This window comes from Peromyscus eremicus, chromosome 18, assembly GCF_949786415.1.
Source record: "Peromyscus eremicus chromosome 18, PerEre_H2_v1, whole genome shotgun sequence".
Taxonomy (NCBI): domain Eukaryota; kingdom Metazoa; phylum Chordata; class Mammalia; order Rodentia; family Cricetidae; genus Peromyscus; species Peromyscus eremicus.
In genome coordinates, this window is record NC_081434.1 from 291,764 (window position 1) to 314,846 (window position 23,083).

General features: G+C 35.7%; 2 protein-coding genes across 2 annotated transcripts; both read left to right on the top strand.

The window, feature by feature from the left end:
- Nucleotides 1–976: 976 nt before the first annotated feature.
- Nucleotides 977–1,945, top strand: LOC131895301 (olfactory receptor 9K2-like). The gene has a single exon (XM_059245742.1). It carries the CDS (start codon nucleotides 977–979, stop codon nucleotides 1,943–1,945), a length of 969 nt encoding a protein of 322 aa, XP_059101725.1.
- Nucleotides 1,946–20,884: 18,939 nt separating this feature from the next.
- LOC131895313 (olfactory receptor 9K2-like) lies at nucleotides 20,885–21,850 on the top strand. Its single transcript, XM_059245762.1, has one exon. The coding sequence runs from the start codon at nucleotides 20,909–20,911 to the stop codon at nucleotides 21,848–21,850; it is 942 nt and encodes a 313-aa protein (XP_059101745.1). The 5' UTR covers nucleotides 20,885–20,908.
- Nucleotides 21,851–23,083: the final 1,233 nt, after the last annotated feature.

Genomic DNA, 23,083 nt, shown 5'->3' on the forward strand with positions numbered 1-23,083 from the left:
GCTATCAGACAACTTAATTCATAATGAATGTATTTTTCATAATTTAAGAAAACCAGAAATGCTTCAAGATATCAAAGTTGTTTTTATTGTTTATCAGTTAGCCTACAAGAAAATTGAATAGTTTGGATGTTTTAGAAAATTAACATGTATTTATTCTTCAAACTACTGAGCACTTACCATTAGATTAAGAGCTCATTAATATTTCCTGCCTAATATAATCTATTCTTTTTTATGGAGTCAAGAATTTTTTTATTGGCTCCTTTCTTTAATCCTCTATTTTTCTCACATTCAAAAATGTTTCAGATGTGTTTCTTGACAGATTTACATAGAAATAGGAAGAGTCAAACTTCATAGGATAAAAATATAAATGTCTTACTGATGTTTTATTTGCATTTAGAGCAAATAGGTGAGTTACATAAACTGAAGATTGGCCACTTTATAAAAGATCTCTAATGAAAATAACTTCTTGATAAATAACTACAGTTGTAAGAGTTTGTTAAAAAGATACTACCTTGCATTTTACTCTTAGCTTCCTATTTTTTATTTTCTATTACACATGAAAGGTAAAACATGTTATTAAACAGAAAAATAAATATTAAATGATAAACTACAATTTTAGAAAAGTATATTTTTAGTATTATGAGTTTATCACTCTTTAAAATTTTGATATTATCTTAGTCATACATTATAATTCACAGGTTCTCATGTGACAGTACAGATATAAGAAGTATCAAACTACATTATATTTAACACTATTGTTGAATATCATTACATTTTGATCCAATTATGTTGCCTTAGGCAGCAGCAAGATATCTTTCATCTGTAGTTTGCTGCTGTGTAAATTTAGTTGGGTAGTGGATACGAAAGCTTACATCAACTGTGTTTTCTTTAATATGAAGTTTTATTGGTGATAACTGACAAAGTGTGGGGAGTTTATATGTTGATTTTCTTTTATAACTCAAAGCAGAAATTTGCCATGGGTGACAAGGAAAGAGTCAACCATTCAGATGTTACTGACTTCATTCACGACTCAGAAGTGACTGACTTCATTCTTGTAGGCATCAGGGTCCGCCCAGAGCTCCACAGTGTCCTCTTCCTTCTATTTCTGATTATTTATGGGATTGTTCTTCTGGGGAACCTTAGCATGATTGGCATCATAGTGACTGATCCTAGGCTGAATACACCAATGTATTTCTTCCTAGGCAACCTCTCTGTCATTGACCTCTCCTACTCCACTGTTATTGTACCTAAAGCCATGGTTAACATCTTATCTCAGAAAAAGACCATATCCTTTGTGGGTTGTGTGGCTCAGCTTTTCCTTTATGCACTTTTCATGGTAACAGAAGCCTTTGTACTAGCAGCCATGGCCTATGACCGCTTCACTGCCATCTGCAATCCTCTCCTTTATAGTGTCCGCATGTCAAGGAGTGTCTGTGTCCAGTTGGTGGCTGGTTCCTATCTCTGTGGCTGGGTCAGTTCCATTCTCCAAATAAGTGTAACATTCTCCATGTCTTTTTGTGCCTCTAGGGTCATAGATCACTTCTACTGTGATTCAAATCCAATTGAAAAGATCTCCTGTTCTAATACTTTTATCAATAAGATGGTATCACTTAGTTTGGCTGTGCTCATTATTTTGCCCACAATAATTGTTATTGTAGTATCTTACATGTATATTGTATCCACAGTTTTAAAGATTCGTTCCAGTGAAGGGAGAAAAAAAGCCTTCTCCACCTGCAGCTCCCACCTGGGGGTTGTAAGTTTACTTTATGGGACTGTTTCCTTTGTGTACCTCACACCTCCCAACAACCCTGAACTTCGTAAAATAGCTTCGGTATGTTATATTCTGTTCACACCTATGCTGAATCCCCTAATCTACTCTTTACGAAATAAGGATGTAAAAGAGGCTGTGAAAAAAGTCTTGTGCAAGAAAGATGTTTTACTGTAAAAGAACCTGCACTCCTTTCATTGATTCTTGTATTAGTTGATTGTTGCCTTTCTGATCCTCTCCATTTAGGCATTTAAAATTCAAATGTACTTTAAAAAGGAGATGACAGATACTCAACTTTTCGAATACACAGCATTAGTAATTTCCTGTAAACAACATTCCAAATAAATTTCTTTTAAATATGAGAGATCTGGATATTGATGAAGATTGGCTGCATTTCCTATAAACAATTATGTTTCTTACTCTGCCAATAACACTATGCTATGTGAATAGAGAAGTAAAGTACTTTATATCCACAAGTAGAATTTAGATGGATAAAGTACTTCACACCCTAATTAACTTGGAAACTGTGCCTTCACATTGGCTTATATACAAATGACACTTGGTATAATTCCAGTGTTGTGTTTTTTATTTGATAGCATGTGACAGTGTTAGAGCATGTGTATGTTATGAAAAGAAAATGGAAAGGAAACATTCCAAGAAGGACCTATGCTGAATTAAAGAACATAGAAAATAACTTTGAGCCAGGCAGCAGTGGCACATGCTTTTAATCTCAGCATTTGGGAGGCAGAGGCAGGTTCTGCATTTGAGGTCAGCCTGGTCTAAAGAGTGAGTTCTGGGACAGCCAGGGCTACACAGAGAAACCCTGTCTAGAAAAACCAGCCAACCAACTAAACAAACAAAAACTCAAACAAACAAAAAACTAAACACGTAAGTCAAGAAATTTTAAATAGCATTCTTTGAGTAGTATAAGTCATCTCTGATTTCCTCTAATATAACAAAAAGATAAGTTTTATTATATTTTTTAATTCAAAGTGACTTTAGGATAACACAATAGGACATACTATTGTAATTGAAATAAATCTAGTTTGGAAATCATAATTAAAACTAATATAAGACTTTAAATTTACACATATGAGAAGTTAGATTCCCTGTGTGTATGTGTATATATGGATGTGTTTATATTTGTGTATATATGTGCACAATTGTTTTGTTCTGGGATATAGGAAAAAGTGAATAAACAGCATGCATCAGTTGAGACAGGGTTACTCTGACAGCATCTCACAGACTTGGTAAATGCCAAGGGAAGTCAGGTGTGAAAGAAAACCATGCTGAAGTCACTGTTTTGCAAATAATTTAAGTAATGCTCAGGTAAACAGTGCCTACATCTAGGAGTTATCACTGGAGACAAAAACTAAGTCCAAAAAATAGAGCACACTTGCTCATATTCAGCCACAGACTCAACACCATGTAACCTAAAAGACAGACCCTTGATTCAGTCTTTCTTTTCCTTTTGTTTAGATAGCAGGGTTTCCTTTGTTGAATACATAAAGGCATATATCTTAGCAGGTTATTGTTGGCTGGGTCAAATAATTCGTCTAGTAATTATTCTTAATTAATTAAGTAAAAGGGAAGCTATATGACTAAATAAATCAAGATTCTATTTATCTCTCTCCTTTCAAACTTGTTAATTTATTTGTCCTGATGTTTGAGTTTAGACAGATACCATTTGAGAACAAATAGAAATCCAAATCACTTGGGAAATGATTTTTTAGAATGGGTTATTATTAGTCTAGAAGATTCACTTTCCAATATAGGTATTACTTATTTCCATTGTATCCTCATTAGCTTAGAGTTTTGCTTTTCTTGGTATCTACCAAGTATAGGTTATTGAGGATCATTCAGAAAAGCCAACCAAATGTTGGGTAAGATTATACCTAGACTCACTTGGTTTCATTTTTCAACAGAATGAAATATATTTCCCACAGCTGCAGCAGATTATAGAATTTCAGTGCTTAATAACATCACAAGCTGCTTCTCTTAATTTACTGCAAATGTCCAAAGCAATTTGGAAAAGTCAAAAACCAAGATGTCTCTAAAAGTGTTAAATTCAGATAGCTATAGCTGTCTCCTGATTTCTGTTATGTAGTATCCTTCCTTGGTAAATCTTTCTCTGGGTTTTCAAGCTGTGCATTACTTTCTTGCTACTTGTGCCATTATGATTTTATCACAACATCCCACACTCATACCAATATGTTGCTGGGTTTCATTAACAAAGTATTTTGTGTTTAATTTTGTGTTAATGATGCATTGATTAAATGCTACAACATCCAAGAGACATTAAAGAGTGTACATCATTGTTTAGAGGTGACCTTATAATTACACACAGAATCCTCAAGAAGATATGATATTATGACCTTGAGGGACCTTGAGAAGCTGCTGATGACATTAAGGCTCTCAAAACTCTGATCTGTACTACATTCTTCACCCTCACTGGGTAGAACTTTTGGACATGCAAGTACATTTATTGTATTATAAGACCATTTGATACAAATTTTGCATATTACTGATGGCTACCTACCTAACAACTATACTACTATTATTATTTTAGTATTTTAATTATTTCATGTGTTTACCAAGATTTCAAAGTTCTGTTCAGAGGGTTCCAAAGGCTAGTTACATGTCAATCCAAACTTTACACTATAGATTAAAAGTATTAAATTAAACAGTATACAGTGGTATCCAGACTGCGCTACATTTGTGTCATCTTAGGATGGTTTAAACTCATTATGGGATCTTTTTACATTTTGAAGGTTGACATAGCTAAAGTGACATGGTGTTGCAAGAAAAACCATACTATCTAATTATGATATTAGACAGTTGTTCTTATGAGTTTTGTATGAGATATCACTTTGCCCAACTCCGTGATGCTAGGATAGGTCATCAAATCAACAAAATATTGCATTTCAAAATTATTGTCCTAGTGATTTCAGTGGAGGAAAAATAATGGTGGTGTGAGGTGGAGGGAATGAAAAGGGAATAAATGGGAAAAAATTTTAAAAATAGTTAATTTCAAGAACCAAGACCAATCTGATTAAGGAAATCCATTGTAAAACTATAAGCAAAGACTGATGTCCATATTTCTTTCTATTGTAGTAAAACTTGGTTTGCAATTTTTTTTGGAAGCATTTTCTTCTTTTTTTTAACTCAACATTTAAAAGCATCCTTTATGTACTCCTTTTTCAGGATAATAGTTGTTGTTAGTTTCCTCAGCCGAAGGTCTTGTGGTTAGATTTCTTTGTTATGAACTGAATAAATTAACATGGGGTGACTTTAGCATGAAGTAGACTTGGAGAATGTCTCTTCTTTTGCTCCAGGCAGCACACACACAGGGTGAGGTGGAGTCCTAATCCACATCCCAGAAAACTAGAAAATGGAAAACAAGGAAGTAATTTCCAAACAAATCCAAACTATCATACAGCAGTGTTGGTGGTACTTCAAGACATCTCATGCTTTTCTTCCACCACTGGAAATTCTGGTAAATCAGATGCTTGTCATTTCAGCGCCTTATCAGCTTATTGAACAATTACAGTCCATTCTTCTGGGCAAGCCCTGAATAAAAAAGTTCTTATCATTAGGAAATAACTTTTATTCTGCTCTCATTATGCTTCTCTTTTTATCTGTTAGTGGTAACTAGTTTAAGAATGAGAAAGTATATTAAATACAGTATAAAGAATTCTATTAACATCACTTAAAGTCAATAAAACATTTGTGTATTTACTTTTCTTTAGTATTTGGCCATCCATAAATCAGCCTCCAAAATACATAAATAAGGATAATTAGAAATATTTTACCTCACACCTTTAGTGTTAGAGTATGTGACTCAGGTATCTAGCAGTCCCTTCATTCTAATGACTGCAAACCAGACTTCCAAGAAAGGGGGGAAACCCTGGTCTGAACCAGAGTGGACCAAGACAAGGCTTGTCATACTTGTTTTGTCAACTTGACAGGCTGGAGTCATCTGAGAAGAGTTAAACAAACATGAAAAAAATATACCTGCATCAGATGGGCCTGTAGGCTAGTCGATTGGACATCAGGTGAGCCTGGATGATATTTAAAAAGCAGGCTCAAAACAAACAAACAGAACCCAAGCAAACCAGAATTAAAACAAGCACACAAACAAAACACTAGGAACTGAAATGGCATGAAGACTTTCAAAGATGATTCGCACAGAAACCCTCTCTTTTGGAAAACATAGTTTGAATAAAATAAATTTTGAGGGGAAAAAATAGGCCAAGCAATCCATTAGCAATGTTCTTTCCTGGTCCCTGCTTCAGCTTCTGCCTCCAGATTTCCGCCTTGATTCCTGATGATGGACTGTAACCTGTAAGCCAAATAAAATCTTTCTTCTGCAGGTTGCTTTTGGTCATGATCTTTATCACAGCAATATAAAGCAAATCAAGACAGGGCTGTGCTGACCCTCTCATTATTTCATTTATTTATTATTGGCTATCTCAACAATTTACTAAGAATAAAGTGGTGATAGCATCTGGGCTTTTGACTACTATCATATAAACCTTTGTTTCCTTAGTCCACTCAGTCAAATGCAATAATTTTCAGTCTGTTGCCCCACTATTGCTACTAATATCAGAGACAAAATTTTCACTCTATTGTATCTTATCAATATTCTTACAGAGATACATCACAGCAGATCTGAGATGTTTTAGGATTAGTGGTTTGTGTTTACTAACCCAACATTCTGTTTCATCTTTATTTATTTGGAGTAAACATCAAATGCTAAAACATTCATGTGTTTTGTTCAGTATTCTTATTTCCATTCAATCAACACCAAGTAAAGTACTCTATCTCAGAAAGAAAGAAAGGAAGAAAGAAAGAAAGAAAAGAAGAAAGAAAGAAAGAGGGGGGAAGGGCTTTTTTTCTCCTCAAATTTCTATAGCATTTGATATTAGCTATTTAACATTTCTTAAGTCATGTTCTTAGAAAATCTCTCTCTCTTTCTCTCTTTCTCTCTTTCTCTCTCTGTTTATTTCATCATGCTGTATAGGTACTATAACAGGGGGAGAAGGGAAAATGAGGTATATGTAACTGAAGAGGGGAGGTACAGAAGGAAGAAAATAATGAGAGATAAATAATACTGAGTACGCTTTAGAAAACTATAGGGAAGCACTATTTTATAAGCTTGTTTAAAATACAGTGTGTGGTAGGGGAAAATAGAATAGATTTTGTGGATAGACTGGAGTTGGGAGCAGGAATGGGAGGATCAGGTGGGGAGAGGGAGGAGAGATGGAGTTAAGGGAGGAAATGTGGGGAGAGACAGCTAGAATTGGGGTGCATTTGAGAGGTGATACAGAAACCCAGTGAAGTGGAAACTTGATAAAATATATGAAGGCAATCCTAATGAAGTCTCCAAATAATGAGGGAGATGGAGTCTCGAATGCTCATCTCTTGTCACCAAATGAAGCATCCAGTACTGGGATTGGGTTATATCTAATTGAGTTTTGGCCAAAGGGGTTCCATGGAAGTCCCTAAACAGCCAGTCTGTTGACAAGACTGTAGGTTGCTCTCCATAAACTGGCAGCAAGGTGCCTCATTGCTGAAGACAACACCCACACACCTCATTGTGCATGGAGATGTCAAGATAGTGACTATATATAGCCTTCATCCCTTTATGCTAGCATGTTTGGTACAGAAAGGTACTATGCGTACTACCAAAATAGGAAAGAAACACTATGTCAGTCACAAACCCTTTAATCTACAATCTGTCCTGCCTGAAAAATATGATAGGGCAATGGTGGCACAAGCTTATGGGAGTAACCAATCAATGTCTAATTTGACTTAAGACCCACTCCAAAAGCTGGAACTCATACCTATTATTGCCTGGATGACCAAGAATCAGAGACTAGGTATTCCAGAGACCTACAGTAAAACCAAATACTAGTCAGAAAAAAGGTCACAATAAAAAGACTCCTAATGATATTCTACTATATTCATAGATTGGTGACTTATTCAGTCATCATCATAGAAACTTCCTCCTGTGACAAATGAAAACAAAAACAGAGACCCACAGCCAAACATTGCACACAGTGAGAGAAACTTTAGAAAACAGCCCTAAACGGGATATCTCCATCAAATCCCCCCACCAGAGCTCAGGGAACCTTGCAGAAAAGGAGGGAGAAATAGTGTAAGAGCCAGAGGGGATGGAGGACACTAAGAGAGCAAGGTCCTCAGTATCAACATGAGCAAAGCTTATATAAACTCACAGAGTCTGAAACAGCAAGTACAGGGCCGACAATGGTCTGCACCAGGTCCTCTATTATATATTATAGCTTTCAGTTTAGGATTTTTGTGAGACTTCAAGTGTGTGAATGAATGGGTCTCTGATTATTATGCCTTCTCTTGAGTTTTTTTCCTTCTCTTAGTTTGTCTTGTCCAACTTCCATGTGATATTTTCTGTTTTATCTTACTATATTTTATTTTGTTATGTTTTGTTATTATCTCTTAGAAGCCTGTTTTTTTTTTTCTAATGAGAGACAGAAAGGAAATGGATCTGGATGGGAAAGGACCAGGGGAAGTAGAAGGTGGGAAAATTGTAATCAGGATATATTGTATGAGAAAAGAATATATTGAAAATACAGTGTGTATGCATGTGCATATGCATGTGTGTGTGTGTGAGAGAGAGAGAGACAGAGACAGAGACAGAGACAGAGACAGAGACAGAGAGAGAACTGCAATTATAGAAGAAGAGTTCATAAATCTCAGAGGGAGTGAAGGGGAAATAGGAGAGTTAGAGGGGAAGATTTGATAACATGACTCAAAGCATTGGTTTTTATAGTATTTACAATGTATTTTGCAATTTTCTGAGATTTTTCACTTTAAGTAATAAGACTTTATTTTATCCCATTACATAAAAAGACATCCATATCAGAAAACCCATAAATAAAAAACTGTAACTTATTTTCATAGCCGTATTTGATATATTTAATAACTATATTGTTAGCTCTGGCAGGCAGATATCGTTGCAGGGGATGAGGGAGCAGGGAGATGTTGGGCATAGGTGTAAACTTTCTGTGTGACAAAATGGACAAATTATGGAGATTTTTTGCATAGCATGTTGACTTTGGGTAATAGTATCATCCTGCATACTTACAAATTTATACTCATGAAATTTCTTATACAGGAAAATTTTATTCAGTTGCAAAGAAGAATGAATTACATCATTTGAGGAAAATGGACACAATTTGAAATTATTATATCAAGCAAACTAAGAAAAACAAATATCCATGGTTTCACTAATCTGTGTGTTCTACATTTTCTGCAGATTAATAAAATCATAATTATATATACGATGTGACATGAAAGTAAAAGCAAGACTTGTCTGTGGGAAGATGGACTAATGATAGAGCAAGGAGGGTGAAAGATGGGGAGGGTGGTATGACCGGGAAACATGGTCTCCCAGAGCTCTACTTCATTTATTGTGTTATATTATCCTCATTATTTATTTTGATACTCAAATTATCCTAGCTTTTCCAGAAAGGGTTTCTTTGTGATACCTTCTGTGCTCTTTTGATATTTATTCTCATTTTTAAGAGCCCTCTCTGCTTTCTAATACCACAATGATATATGAAAACCCTTTTTGTCCTTTGCCTATCTTTCATATGAATTTGGCTATCTACAGTTCATTGTGATAAAGGAACGTATTTATAAATCAATAGATAGGTGATATATGTGCTTATTGCTATTGGGTGTGGCTGTTCCTATGTCTCTCCTTAGCAAATTCTTCCTTATGCTTTTGATATTTTCAACTCTCTTATTACTGTTACCTACTCTTTTCTCTGAATGAGCTTTTAAAAAATCTCAATCTAGATTCCAACCTCTGCTTGGCCATTGCTAACAAATCAAGTGTAAATGCTTTCCTATTCTGTCAGTGATACAGCATCCTGTTCTGGGTTTATCAGCTGTTTAGAGATTATGCTCAACTCAACTGAGCTATAACATCACATGCCAGGACCCATCAACTGCCCATGAATCATGGATTCTTGCTTGACCCTGAACTCACCTTGATATAGTACCCATCTCTTCCAGATGGCTATACTCATTTCCACACAAATGCAGGCCTGACATCCTAGGCTGGGCTGTCACATCTACGTATGACCATACATTTCACCATGTTTGGGTTCCACTTCTCACTCTTAATTGTTGATTCTCATCACCATCCAAACCATACCCAGCCCCCACCGAATAGCTACAGCATGATACTCTTCATAAACTAAAGAGAAGAAGGGGAGAGAAAGGAAGGCAAAGAAGGAGACGGATGATAACAGAAGGAAGAGAAGACAAAGGAATGAGGACAAGATAAGAATAAGGGCATGTTTCTGCTCTCTTCTTCAGAGTTGTGAAATAATCAGATCACCAGTAAAGGAAGGATAATATAAACACGTGGGATAGAAAGTAAAGAAGCTTTGCATAGATGGAGAAAAACAGCGTGAAACAGCCATAGCTTCTACATGAACTAGAAGAGTCTTCATGCTAGTCATCTAGCCTCGTATGTGGGAAAGTAATATCATCCTTCTCTGAAGACACACCTAGCATTTTAGACTCATAGTCACTCATATCCTCAATACACTGATGTAACGCAAATTCAAAGACCCAAAATGCCTAGAAACATAATGTTCTTTTGGTATTCTATAAATCAGGGTCAGTCTCCTCTTCTGGGACAGTTTACATTCACTAATCCAGATATGTAGTGCAGTACTGTTTCTTTCATAGTGACTTTGTCATATCTAGTGAAATATGATTTTAAAGTAACATTCAGGGTATGATCATGGTTATTAAGTCTATTAATCAATTGTATTCAGGTCAGTAGAACAGAGATCTTTGATAATTCTATGTAACCAATTGTATTGTTATAAAGTATACATTTTACTCTTAAATGTTTTTTCTAGTTCTTTAAACAATGTCAATCATCTGAAGAACTGCTATTTTATATTTTTTCTGAAAATGTCAGACAATTATATATATATATATATATATATATATATATATATATATATGAAGACCTTTCAGAGAAATTATTTTCCTAAATTCTGAAGGCCTAGTTAAAATAAGAATTTTTTTTGCAATATCTCATTTCCATTTATGTGAACATAGCTTTTTGAGCTTATAGGAAGACAGACTTACAAAAAGAGAGGGGTGTTTCTTATATTCTCACTTAAGACAAATTTATTAAGTATAACTAAATTCATCTCTTGGTCTTAGGTCATCCTTGTTTGCTCATCTTGGATTCAGAATTGTGTTTTCTCCAAGTTGTTGGGTTGTATGTAAATTCATCTATGTGGAGAACACAACTGTAACAGTCAATCTTTATTGTCAACTTGGATTTAGAAACACTATTCTGGAAAGTAGTGGAAAGATAGCCTAAATGTGCAGAGAACCATAGACTTGAGGCCAGGATGGACTGAGAAGAAGCAAAAATGAAATACCCCAATGCAGGTATTTGCTCTCTCTTTCCTCGTCCACATGAGTTTGCTGTGCACTCTTTGCCATGACAAATTCCCCTGAAACCAAACCAAAATAAACTCTCTGTCTCTTCAATTATTATGCTCAGGTATTTTTGTCACAGCAACAATATGTCTATCACAGAAAACCAAACATGAGATTGTGTCTGTAACAATGCAGTTCGGAAACCTATGAAACTCGTTTGTGGAAAATTTAGAAAAGTTTGGAGGTGTGGGCTGTAAGATAACCAGAGCTGGAATGCTATAAGCAGAGTTTAAGGCAGGGGTCCGAGGAACAGCATGCTGCTAAGGGCATGCATAGTAAAGACTGACAAGAGGTTTCAGATGGAAGTGGGGGCTCTGTTGGCATTAGAATAAAGACTATTCAGGCTACCTGTAGAACTTGTTGATATCCTAGTTCTTGTGCTGAGGACAATCTCTCTCTCTCTCTCTCTCTCTCTCTCTCTCTCTCTCTCTCTCTCTCTCTCTCTCTCTCGATGGAAGTAGTGATGGTCATTATGGTGGTGGTGGTAATGATGGTGTATGTTTGTATGTGGTGCATGCATGTGTGTATGTAGGTAGGAGCCAGAAGCCAGAAGCCAGAAGTGAAGGTCAGGTGTTCTCTTCATCACTCTCTGCCTTATTCCTGCATGGCAGAGTTTCTAACTAAACAGAACTTTATCTATTCAGGAAATCTGGTTGGCCAGTGAGTTCCTAAAATCCACCTGTCTCTGATATCCTAAAGTGGGGTTACAGCATACCCAGCCACAAGTATTTTTGTATAGGTGCCAAGATTACACTCCTGTAATCCCAGCACTCAGGAGGTACAGCCAGGCAGATCTCTGTGAGTTCAAGGCCAGCCTGGTCTACAGAGTGAGATCCAGGACAGGCACCAAACTACACGGAGAAACCCTGTTTCAAAAAAATAAAAACGAAAAAAACAAAAAACAAACAAACAAACAAAAAAAAACCCCAAAAAACTGTAAGGATAAAAGTAATGTTCCAGGAGGGCCAGGCTAAGAATGTGTTGCTTTTCTATCAGTAAAATTTCCTTTTATTACCATAGTGACTGTAGAGAATGAATCATTAATTTTAAGTTCTGGTTGAAAACAAAATAAACATGAGCAAAAATATCATTAATCACTGCACTAGTATAAATCTCATTGAAGAGGAAAACATGTGTGTATATGTAAAAGGTGGCACTTTCAAGAGTTTGTAGCAATTAGGGGCCAGAATCTGACAGTCTCCAATAGTGTTTGTTTACTTTTCTTCTTAGACAGTTGTGTGCCATGGTGACATAAGTTCCTTGGAAGATTGGGCACACTTGTGCTGGCTCTTATCAGTATATTTGTCAGTGACGGTATTTCTTCATGTTACCAGCTTAGCCTGAACTACTAAAAGTAGGTTCAGAAGGAGATAGATATCTTGATAAAAATCTAACAGAAATATTAGAAATTCATATAAGCAGTTGAAAATATCAACAACTGTTTAGATGAGACAACAGAAAGAATATTAGAGCTTGCAGGTAAGTTTGCTGAAGAATTGCACTATTATATAAATAAAGAAGAAGGGAATGTGTTAAGAATGAAGAAAACAAGCAAGATCTCACTCCAAAAGGTAATGAGAAGTCACCTGCTTTGCATGAGAACTGGCTAATGAAGCGGAGAGCAGCTGCTAGCAAAGTGGATCATTTGCTGGAGGCCCAAGCAAGTTTGTTGAAAAGCTTCCTCCAAAGTCCAAAGGCTGGCCACTTGACTCTGTGACAGGAAGAAAGAAAGCAAAATAGAACATCCCAGGAAAAGATACTTTGCACCTGAGAATAATGCCTGATGGGCTCACCTGGGAGTACCACATGGCTTGCCTCCAACTTGGCTGGTGACCTCATTAGAATGGAAGTATGCCATGTGACTTTACCACCATCTTGGTTAAGGTGATCTATGGTATCCTTATCTCTACTTACCATTGTGTTCTTCTTTTTAGACTAAGGAAGCAACACCAGGCTTCCAAAATGGTTTGTTTTAAAACTAGATCATACAAAAAACTGTGATTTTTTGCTATATTTGTTAAGCAATAGCTAATTAGAGAAACCGAGTCTTATAAAAAAAACTGTGGTATTTTGCAAAAGTATACTATAAAAGGATCAAAACTATGAGTTTCCCAGCCTCTCTGTAGATAATATTTAGTATTTATGATTTAAAGTTTACTTTGTACTAAAGGATCTTTAATTCAAGAATTATATTTTCTAAGGCACAAACTTAACAGAATAAAATTATAACATCCTAATCCTATAAAAAGTTACTAATTTAACTGTAAACTGTAAAATATGATTAAGATATGCAAGTTAATAGTCAGCTATGCTAAGTACAAATGTAATTTATTTACAGAGACAAGCTTGGAGGAAGAGACCAATTTTTTCTTTTTTTTTTAATTAAGAAATTTTCTATTTATTTTATATACCAACCACAGATTCCTCTGTCCTCCCTCCTGCTCCCTCCCCAGCATTCCCCCCCCCCCCAAATCGCCCCCCTTTCCTGCCTCCTCCAAGGCAAGGTCTCCCATGTGGAGTCAGCAGAGCCTGGTACATTTAGCTGAGGCTGGTCTGAGCTCCTCCTCCCTACACCAAGACTGAGCAAAATGTCTCAGCATAGGCATTAGGTTCCAAAAAACCGGCTCATGCACTAAGAACAGGTCCCAATCACACTGGCTGGGGGCCTCTAAACTGTTCAAGCTACACAACTGTCTCACTTACCCAGAGGGTCTAGTCCAGTACCATGGGGGGTCCTCAGCTATTGATCCACAGTTCATGTGTTTCCATTAGTTTGGCAAGTTAGAAGAGACCAATTTTTACCTCTCATTATATAGTATTCTGTATGTGTTGTCAAAATTAAGCCTAAAGCAAATAAAGCAAAACAAGTTAAAAGTAAAATTAAAGTTTGTTTAAGGTAAAAAGAATATTGAAAATCAGATATATTTTAAAAATTGGTTATAAAATATTGAATACTTGAGTAAAATTTACAATATATTTGCATGGTGAAAAGTTCCTATGCTCAAGAAGTTCCCTGGGGTGGAGTACCATCCCACCAGAGTAAGTTCCATGCTAGCCTCATTATTACAGGACAAAGATGCATGGAAAAATAAGACCTGCCAGAAGTTGCCTCCTGCCTTTAACTGCATAGACTTGACTACCTTGGGCTATTTAGGCCTGACCAGCTCTAGCCATATAGATCAAAACAGAAAAAACCCTCTTCCTTATGTAAATGATGATTACACTTCATGTCTCATATGGCACATGGATCTCAGGGTCTGCACCTCATCTTAAATGTCTCAAACAACAGAGAGGCAAATAGCAATTACTCTGCCTTTAATGAGGATTCTGTGAACATGGGAACCTTGAACCTAAGCCTGACAGGTATGGGACCACTGTGCTAGTTTGATTGGTTATGCCCTTTACCCTGGCATGGAATTCTTCCTCCTTTTAAATTTTTTTCCTTTTTTTGAACATAGATTGTTTTCTCATACAATATATCCTGATTACAATTTCCCCCCACTCTACTCCTGCCAGTTCCTCCCCAGTTCTCCTTCCCCACAGATCCAACCTCTTTCTGTCTCTCATTAAAAAGGGGTCTAGAGAGGCCGGGCAGTGGTGGTGCATACCTTTAAACCCAGCACTCAGAAGGCAGAGCCAGGCAGATCTCTGTGAGTTCAAGGCCAGCCTGGTCTACATAGCGAGATCCAGGATAGGCACCAAAACTACATAGAGAAACCCTGTCTCGGAAAACAAACAAACAAACAAACAAACAAAACAGGGTCTAGAGAAATGGCTCAGCAGTATTTACTACTTTTGCAGAGGAACCAAGTTTGGTTCCCAGTATCCATAAGGCAGTTCACAATCATCTGTAGTAGCTCCAGTTCCATGGGATCTGTGTCCTCTTCTAGCCTCCCTGGGCAATAGGCACACATGTGGTTCACAGACTTTGTGGAGACAAAACATGCATACACATAAAATAATAAAATAAAATGTTAAAAGAGTCAATCCAGTTGGATCAGCCAATCACCTGGCCAAAGGACAACCCTTCAGTTCATTGGAAGCTAAACTAAAGAGATAGGAGCAGTAATTAGCCTTTTAATGAGATAATGTATTTTTCCTTCACAGAACCTCTAGCAGAGTCCATTACAGAGTAAGTCTGCCTGCTTCTCTAATTACTCAGAAAAGCATAATTTCCCTTTCCCCACCTCTTATCTCTTTTTGAAGCATCCTTTTCCTAACACTTTGGACTTCGCTCTTTCTTTTAACCCTCCTTCCCACCATGTGGCTGCTTGTCTGATATGTGGCTGATCTCTAATGCTGACTTAACTCAAACCACATGGCTTTGTTCCCCTCTCTGCTATGATCTCTCAGGTAGCTGCTACGATCCACAGTTTACTTGTCCTGTTTTTTTTTTTAACACTAATAAAATTGTCCTTGAGCTTAAAAAAAAAGTCCATTGTGTAAATTTACCACATTTTCATTATTCATTCATCATCTGATGAACATTTAGGCTGTTTCCAATTTCTGGCTATCATTAATAGAGCAGCAATAAACAAGGATGAGTAAGTATCAGTGTAGGAAGATGTAGAGTCCTTTGGGTATATACCCAAGAGTCGTATAGTTGAATCTTGAGGTAGAATGAGTCTCAGTTTCATGAGGAATTATCACACTGATTTCCAAAGTGTCTACACTAACTAATTTGCCCTCTCACTAGCAACGAATAGTGTCCCCAGTCTCCCACCAGCATGTGCTGTCATTTGTTTTATTGATCTTGGCCATTAGCAGTGCACACAAAACCTTCACAGGTTCAAGCCAAACAAAATCTCAGCACTGAGAAAATATTGTAGACACAAAGTCACACCCCTAACCAAGAAGCTATTTGCAATTGATGGAGGGTCACTGGGTATATCAACTACACTCCTGGGTAGGCCCTACACCCAGGAATAGATGGCCAACACAAAACAAACCCAATGATTTGTGTGTGTGTGTTTGTGTGTGTGTGTGTGTCTGATTTTGGTTTCATTTGTTTATTTTGACTTTTTTTGTTTGTTTTGTTTTTCATTTTTGTAGCTTGTGTTTTTTCTTTCTTCCTTCTTCCCATTATTTCTTATTTATTTATTTGTTTATTTATTTATTTTTTACTATAAGTAATTAATCTTCAACTCCTTCAGAGACCCAAGAAGGAAATAATATTACCTAATAAAAAAAATAAAAACAGGAAGTGCAGGAAGTGCATGCAAGCAGCTTCCAAAAAAAAAAAAAATGTGAGTTGACAGAAACAGCCAGCTGCCTGGACAATCACCTGAGGTTTCTCTGCAGTGTTGGGGCATCATCTTCAGCCTATAGGCTTAGCGTATCTGACAGACTCATTTGTGAACTAGGATGTATACAAGGTCAACAGTTCAACCTCACATTTGGTGAGAGCAGTCCATGTACCAGAAACACCTGAATTCCATTAGTGTCATGTCATGATTCAGGATTTTAAATTCTGGAAATTGTTGATGTTTTTTGAATTCAGCTGTCCATTGTTCTTGGTTGTGTGTGTGTGTGTGGCTTCATCTTGACATCTCATTCTTCTCCACATCCCTCTATTAAATGCCGGTCTACCATTGAGAGGTGTGAGCTTAGTTACTCTTCAAGAATAACTGTTTCAGCTGCTGTTCCACTGCACATCAGAAGCCATTGGCCCACATTATTTCTTTTTTAAAGAGAGAACATAAGGGTATGCGGGTAGAGAGTTGGGGAGGAGTTGTGGAATGTGAAAAACATCATCAAAATACATTGTACAGCTCTCTCTGATCTGCTCTCTCTCCTCCCACCCCACCATCTTTATCTCCGCTCTTCACACATGCTCCTTCCCAGGCCTGGTTCTCTTGTACCCCCCTCACTCCCCTTCCTCCTAATAAAGCTCTGAAACTAAAAAGAAATACATTGTATAAAAGTTTTAAATAAAAAAGGGTATCTTATGAAATTTATTCATAGAATGATGCTAAGCAGACCCAATAGAACAATTGCTTAGTTTTCAGTTAGTTCTGTTCCTGTAGATAACCTTGGCTAATACAGAAGGGTAGGGGGGTATGATTCCTCACCTGTTGATGGCTTCTTGGTGTGGAAGGGTCACTTTTCTTTATTAATGTGGATCCTAGAAGGTAAATGTCACTCCATAGCCTCGTGTCTTATGAGTATGTGGAAATCAAAAATTGGTATAGGTGGGTTATAATAAAAAAAAGGAGATTAAATTGAGTATTTTTAGGGGAAATTTAGGAAGGGTTATATGAAAGAGTGGAGGATTAATATGCCAAATATATGCATGCATGAAATAATCAAGGAATATATAAAATATATTAAAAAGTAGAAATGAACCTGACTTTAAGACCAGTCATAATTTAGTTATGACTTAATAAACTAGATGTATTTTTGTGCCTGTCTATATCATCTTAGTATTGTGTTTTATCTTCTCAATCACAAATAACAAAACATAGCTAAAAATAATTAAGAAAAATTAGGCCATGCCTATATTACAGAGAGCATTAATCCCTTTAATATCTATATTGCCTGTTTAACAAAGGGTTTTCCAGTCAAAGCTTCAGGTGCTACTTCTTTTGTGCAGAAATTAAATTAAAAAATTCTTTTAGCTTATCTCACAGGTTCATTTAAGGAAAGAAATGTCCTCCAGCATGTACTTAATTCCTACTGTGATTTTTAAAAATATCTAGATTCTCCATGGCCCTCATCTACTTGATTTTGGAACATAGATATTTTAATAATTAAGTTGTATTTCCTTTTATCCCTAGTGGGCTGTCTCCCAGAAGGGTGAGGGAAATCTCAGTGCTACACTTATTTGTAAAAGCTACAATGTTATACCAAGTCTAAAGCCCTTGTGAATAGCTTTCTCTGATGCTTTGTATATCATTAGAGGTTCCAGATGGCTCAGGGCCTGGATGTATATATCCAGTGTAACCTATCTCCTTCCTTAAAGCATACAAGAATCTAAGAATATATCCAGAGACTATTCTGCTGCTTGATTCTTCGGGTTCACATTGCATGACTACAAATTATAGTTCCTAACATCATTTAAGCTTTAGCTGTCGACCATTCATAAAGTTCATCTTGACTCTCTCCTAAGACTAGAATTTTTCGAGAAAGCAAATAATAAAGCAGAAGTTTTTAAACAGAAAGCATTGATGAGTATATGTTATGCTTCTCTGTGGGAGACTCTGAAACTTAGACCGTGAATGAATGCTTGAAGGACTGGGTTTATTTTATTTTAAAATAAATTTAAAATACTTACACTTGTGATAGAATAATAAATTAAGTTATATTTAAACTTCAAACTAAAAACTTAGTTAAAATTAACTAAAATAGTAACGCCAAAAAGAAGGAACCTTGGAATTCTACTGTTTCATTTTAAACAGAATCTGACAAACCACCACATCATAAAAGGTAAAAGTAACTTTAAAAATATTTGAGATTTAACAACTTATAAGTCATGACTAGTTTCTTGGTTGGTACTGAGGGAAGTATTCCTTTCTCAAGATATGAATGACTTTGCTTTAAATTTGCTGATATTTATGTGTTAAGCTCTATTACATTTATTATATGTTTACAAAACATTGCTCTGATTTTGCATGCTCATCACCACTCAGTTATTACCCATATAGTAAATGTGCACTATAATAACTAAAAACTATTGGCCTGATTAAAAAATAGTAAGCTAACAAATACACAGAGAACAAATTGAGTTTCACCTTAAAGAAGCTATTGCTGTGGAAGGGATAATGGATATTTGCCACTGGAGTTAAAATATGGTGATGAACTGTACCTAAGGTCTGAATTAGAAAGTAGAAGTCTACTTCAACCTAAAGCACTTGTGATGCTGCACAACAGCATAACTATGCAGCCTTCAGCAGCCTGAGTCTGCATGCTCTATTATTAGTCTACTTTAATTTCTAAAACAAGTGTATATTGATTAATTGATATTTGCAATACACAAATGATATGCTGACTATATATGAAAAGAAATTATTTGTGATCTTAAGAGAGCTATTATTATGTGAAAAATAATCAGTATTCAATATTAACATTAATGTTTGTTAATAATTGCTACTATTCTTGGAAAATATGTTTTGCCCAGGTTGAAGAATTAAGAAATTTTATTAAATTTTATTAAAGGTAAGAAATAATGCTAAAGTCCAAGTAAGTCAATTAAAGTAACAGGAAGTTTTTATTGAAGAGTGATGCCTAATGGTAATACAACATAATTTATCAGGAGCATAGATACTGGGGACATTGTCTTTGCTTTAATTTATAATTCTGATCCTACTTAGTAAATTTCAACAAGATTAGTTCTCTACAACTTTTCAGGAAACATGGAAATATAACAGTATCTGTGTGGTATTATTGTTATATATACTAAACGAACTACCATGAATGCATTTAGAAAGTGTTGACATAAAAAATCTCACATAAATGTTAGCTAAAATTATAATCGACCATATTGGATGACTCCTAGTTCAAAAGAGAAGGAAAAGGGTGAGTCCTCTTTTTAACACAGGCACTTCAAAGTCTGTGATGACTCACAAGGGAATCAATGACAGATATAAAGTCATGTTAAGGTTAATTGGAAGGTAATCAGTTCTCTCACACATATAGATATTTTGTTCAGTAGCTATTACCAAATAATATTTATTACTTCTGTACATTTTTCTTACAGAATGTTGAATTGTGAGCTTAAAGAAACAAGGATTTTTTTCTTTATGAAATTGTATGGTCCATTTGAGAGAGAAAAAAAGTCCTACAATGGATGTTAAACTTTTTTTTTTTTTGAAATTCAGTATACATATCTTTTTCAGTTGTACATAATTTCAATCAGAATTCAAAGCTTTAATGACTCACAAAAGGCAATTAAACGTATTAGGTAATTTAAAATAAATCAGTCACTTTTTATTGGCATATGTTCATTATATATAGTGCTTGGTTTAACGTACAAATTCTGTCATGTATATCACATTGACCATGTTCAGATCTTCCTATTCCCTTCCTTTAGTACCGTCTCCCTATTTCTTCCTCCTAATAGTCTCTTTCCTTGTCATTTCTGTTTTTCTTCATATAAATGTACATATATGTATATGAACATACATATGGACTTATGCGTCTGTAAAGACTTTAAGAACACAGTTTTGGAATTATTCACTGGATACTCTAAGTACTTATAACTTCTTATAAATTTGAATACCAAGGTGATTGTACCTCTAAACCCAAACTATATAAACTATTATCTGAATGGCATTTCTTAAATATCTATGCTCACTTCCTGTTACTGCTTCATAATATTGAAACTAATGTATACAATAGCAAAAGAATGTTTGGATCAGTGGTACAGTAAATATGACAGATATTTTAGGAAGAAGGCATTGTATTATATATTTAAGGGAAATGCTAAATTATACCAATTTCAGAAATTTAAATTGAAAATAATATGTAGAGTCCACACTAGCTGGTTGAATTCAGTTTAAGTTGGAGTATTTTGAAGCTAAAATTACTGACAGCCTTTTAAACCCTGCTATATCAACTATTTGTAACACTGAAGGTCAAGCTGAAAGTGTTCATTTGCCTTGTGCCTCTCATCAGGTCTCCTCCATGGGTGACAGGGGAACAAGCAATCACTCAGGAGTGACTGACTTCATCCTTGTAGGCTTCAGGGTCGGCCCTGAGCTCCATATCCTCCTCTTCCTGCTGTTTCTGCTTGTGTATGCCATGATCCTTCTAGGAAACATTGGGATGATGATCATTATTATGACTGATCCCCGGCTCAACACACCAATGTATTTCTTCCTAGGCAACCTCTCCTTCATCGACCTCTTCTATTCATCTGTTATTGCACCGAAGGCTATGAGCAACTTTTGGACCGAGAGCAAGTCTATCTCATTTGCAGGCTGTGTGGCTCAGTTTTTTCTCTTTACACTCTTCATTGTGGCTGAAGGATTTCTCCTGGCAGCCATGGCTTATGACCGTTTCATTGCCATCTGCAACCCGCTCCTGTACTCTGTTCACATGTCCACGCGTCTCTGTGCTCAGCTGGTGGCAGGCTGTTATTTCTGTGGTTGCATCAGCTCTGTTCTCCAGACCAGCATGACATTTACTTTGTCCTTTTGTGCTTCTCGGGCTGTTGACCACTTTTACTGCGATACTCGACCAATTCAGAGATTATCTTGTACTAACCTCTTTGTCCATAAAATAATATCTTTTTCCTTGTCCAGCATCATTATCTTACCAACAGTCCTAGTCATTGTCGTTTCTTACATGTATATTGTGTCCACTGTTCTAAAGATACACTCCACAGAGGGAAGGAAGAAAGCCTTCTCCACTTGTAGCTCCCACTTGGGTGTTGTGAGTGTGCTGTATGGTGCTGTCTTCTTCATGTATCTCACCCCTGACAGATTTCCTGAACTGAGTAAACTGGCTTCCTTGTGCTACTCCCTAGTCACACCTATGCTGAACCCTCTGATTTACTCTCTGAGAAACAAAGATGTTAAAGATGCTCTAAGCAAACTTCTAGACAAGAAAAAATTCAGTCTTTAATTGTTCTTCCCCTCTACCAGTAGTGTTTTGAGTGTTATTTTATACCTCTTATAATCAATATTTTCTTCTCCTATGCTATTAGTATGCAGCAAACCCTTATTAAATATTACATATTTTCTTCTCTGAAATCTTAGACATCCTGGACATTGGAGAATCATTCTTGATTATGCTCCCTTCTCACATCTCCAATGACAACTTACTTCGCAGAATCAGTATATATATTATAGTATTGAACAATATTTTAATGTTTCATTCTAATCCCTTAACAACAATTTATCTAGTATTTATCTTTTTCATTGTCTTTCCATCTGTAGAAAACTTATAATGGTAACGGTTATTTTAAAATAAAACTTTTTTATATTTTATAGTTTCATTAGTACTTTTAATTAGTTATTATATTTCAGCTTTATCAAATAGTTTATACTCAGGAAAGAACTTATAATAAGAAGAAACAAAATATAAATATCCTTTTCTATACACATTTACTTGGGATATTGTCCCTAAGCACTGCAGGTATTGTGAGCTCTGAGACAGTGCTATTTGCTCAATTCTATCTCAATGAACTAAATTAGAAGATTAAAAAGCTGAAAATACTTTTGAGTGACCCTTCTCTCCATCTTATTGTTTACAATTCAATTTTTTTATTATTGCCAGAGAATACTTAATGAAGGTTTAGAAGTAGTTGAGCCATTAAAATAGAACATATTCTAAAATTTACTCTTTAATCTACATAGACATAATTGTTTATTTCATAAATTTTGGGAACACTCGTTAATATTTTGGCATCATGGCAGACACAGGAGTAAGTCACTCTACTTTTTTAGAAAGTTTATAAATTAATTCATGAATTAAATCCTTAGACAAATAATTAATAACCATATAACTGTGCCAACAGTATTCTAAGAAAACACCAAGATCAGTGGTTGGTATCAGTAAAAATCCTCTTAGATAATACATTAGAAGAATTTAAATGGCCAGGAATTTTGCCTGGTCAGGAGTCCCAATATTTACTTGTATTGAAAACATGTCTGTTTTGAAAATAGTATATTTTAAAAGCTACATGGATTATATATAGAAAAACTAACTGGTTAATAAGACAGGACTCCAAAAAGAATTGTGTCTTCTAGTTTTTGAACTTGCAGGAGTGTTAATGGTGATAAAGTGAACAGTTACAAAGTAAGTGAGTGGAACTGAGGTTTCAGCTCAGTAGTAGAATGCCTGTCTGGCATGAAG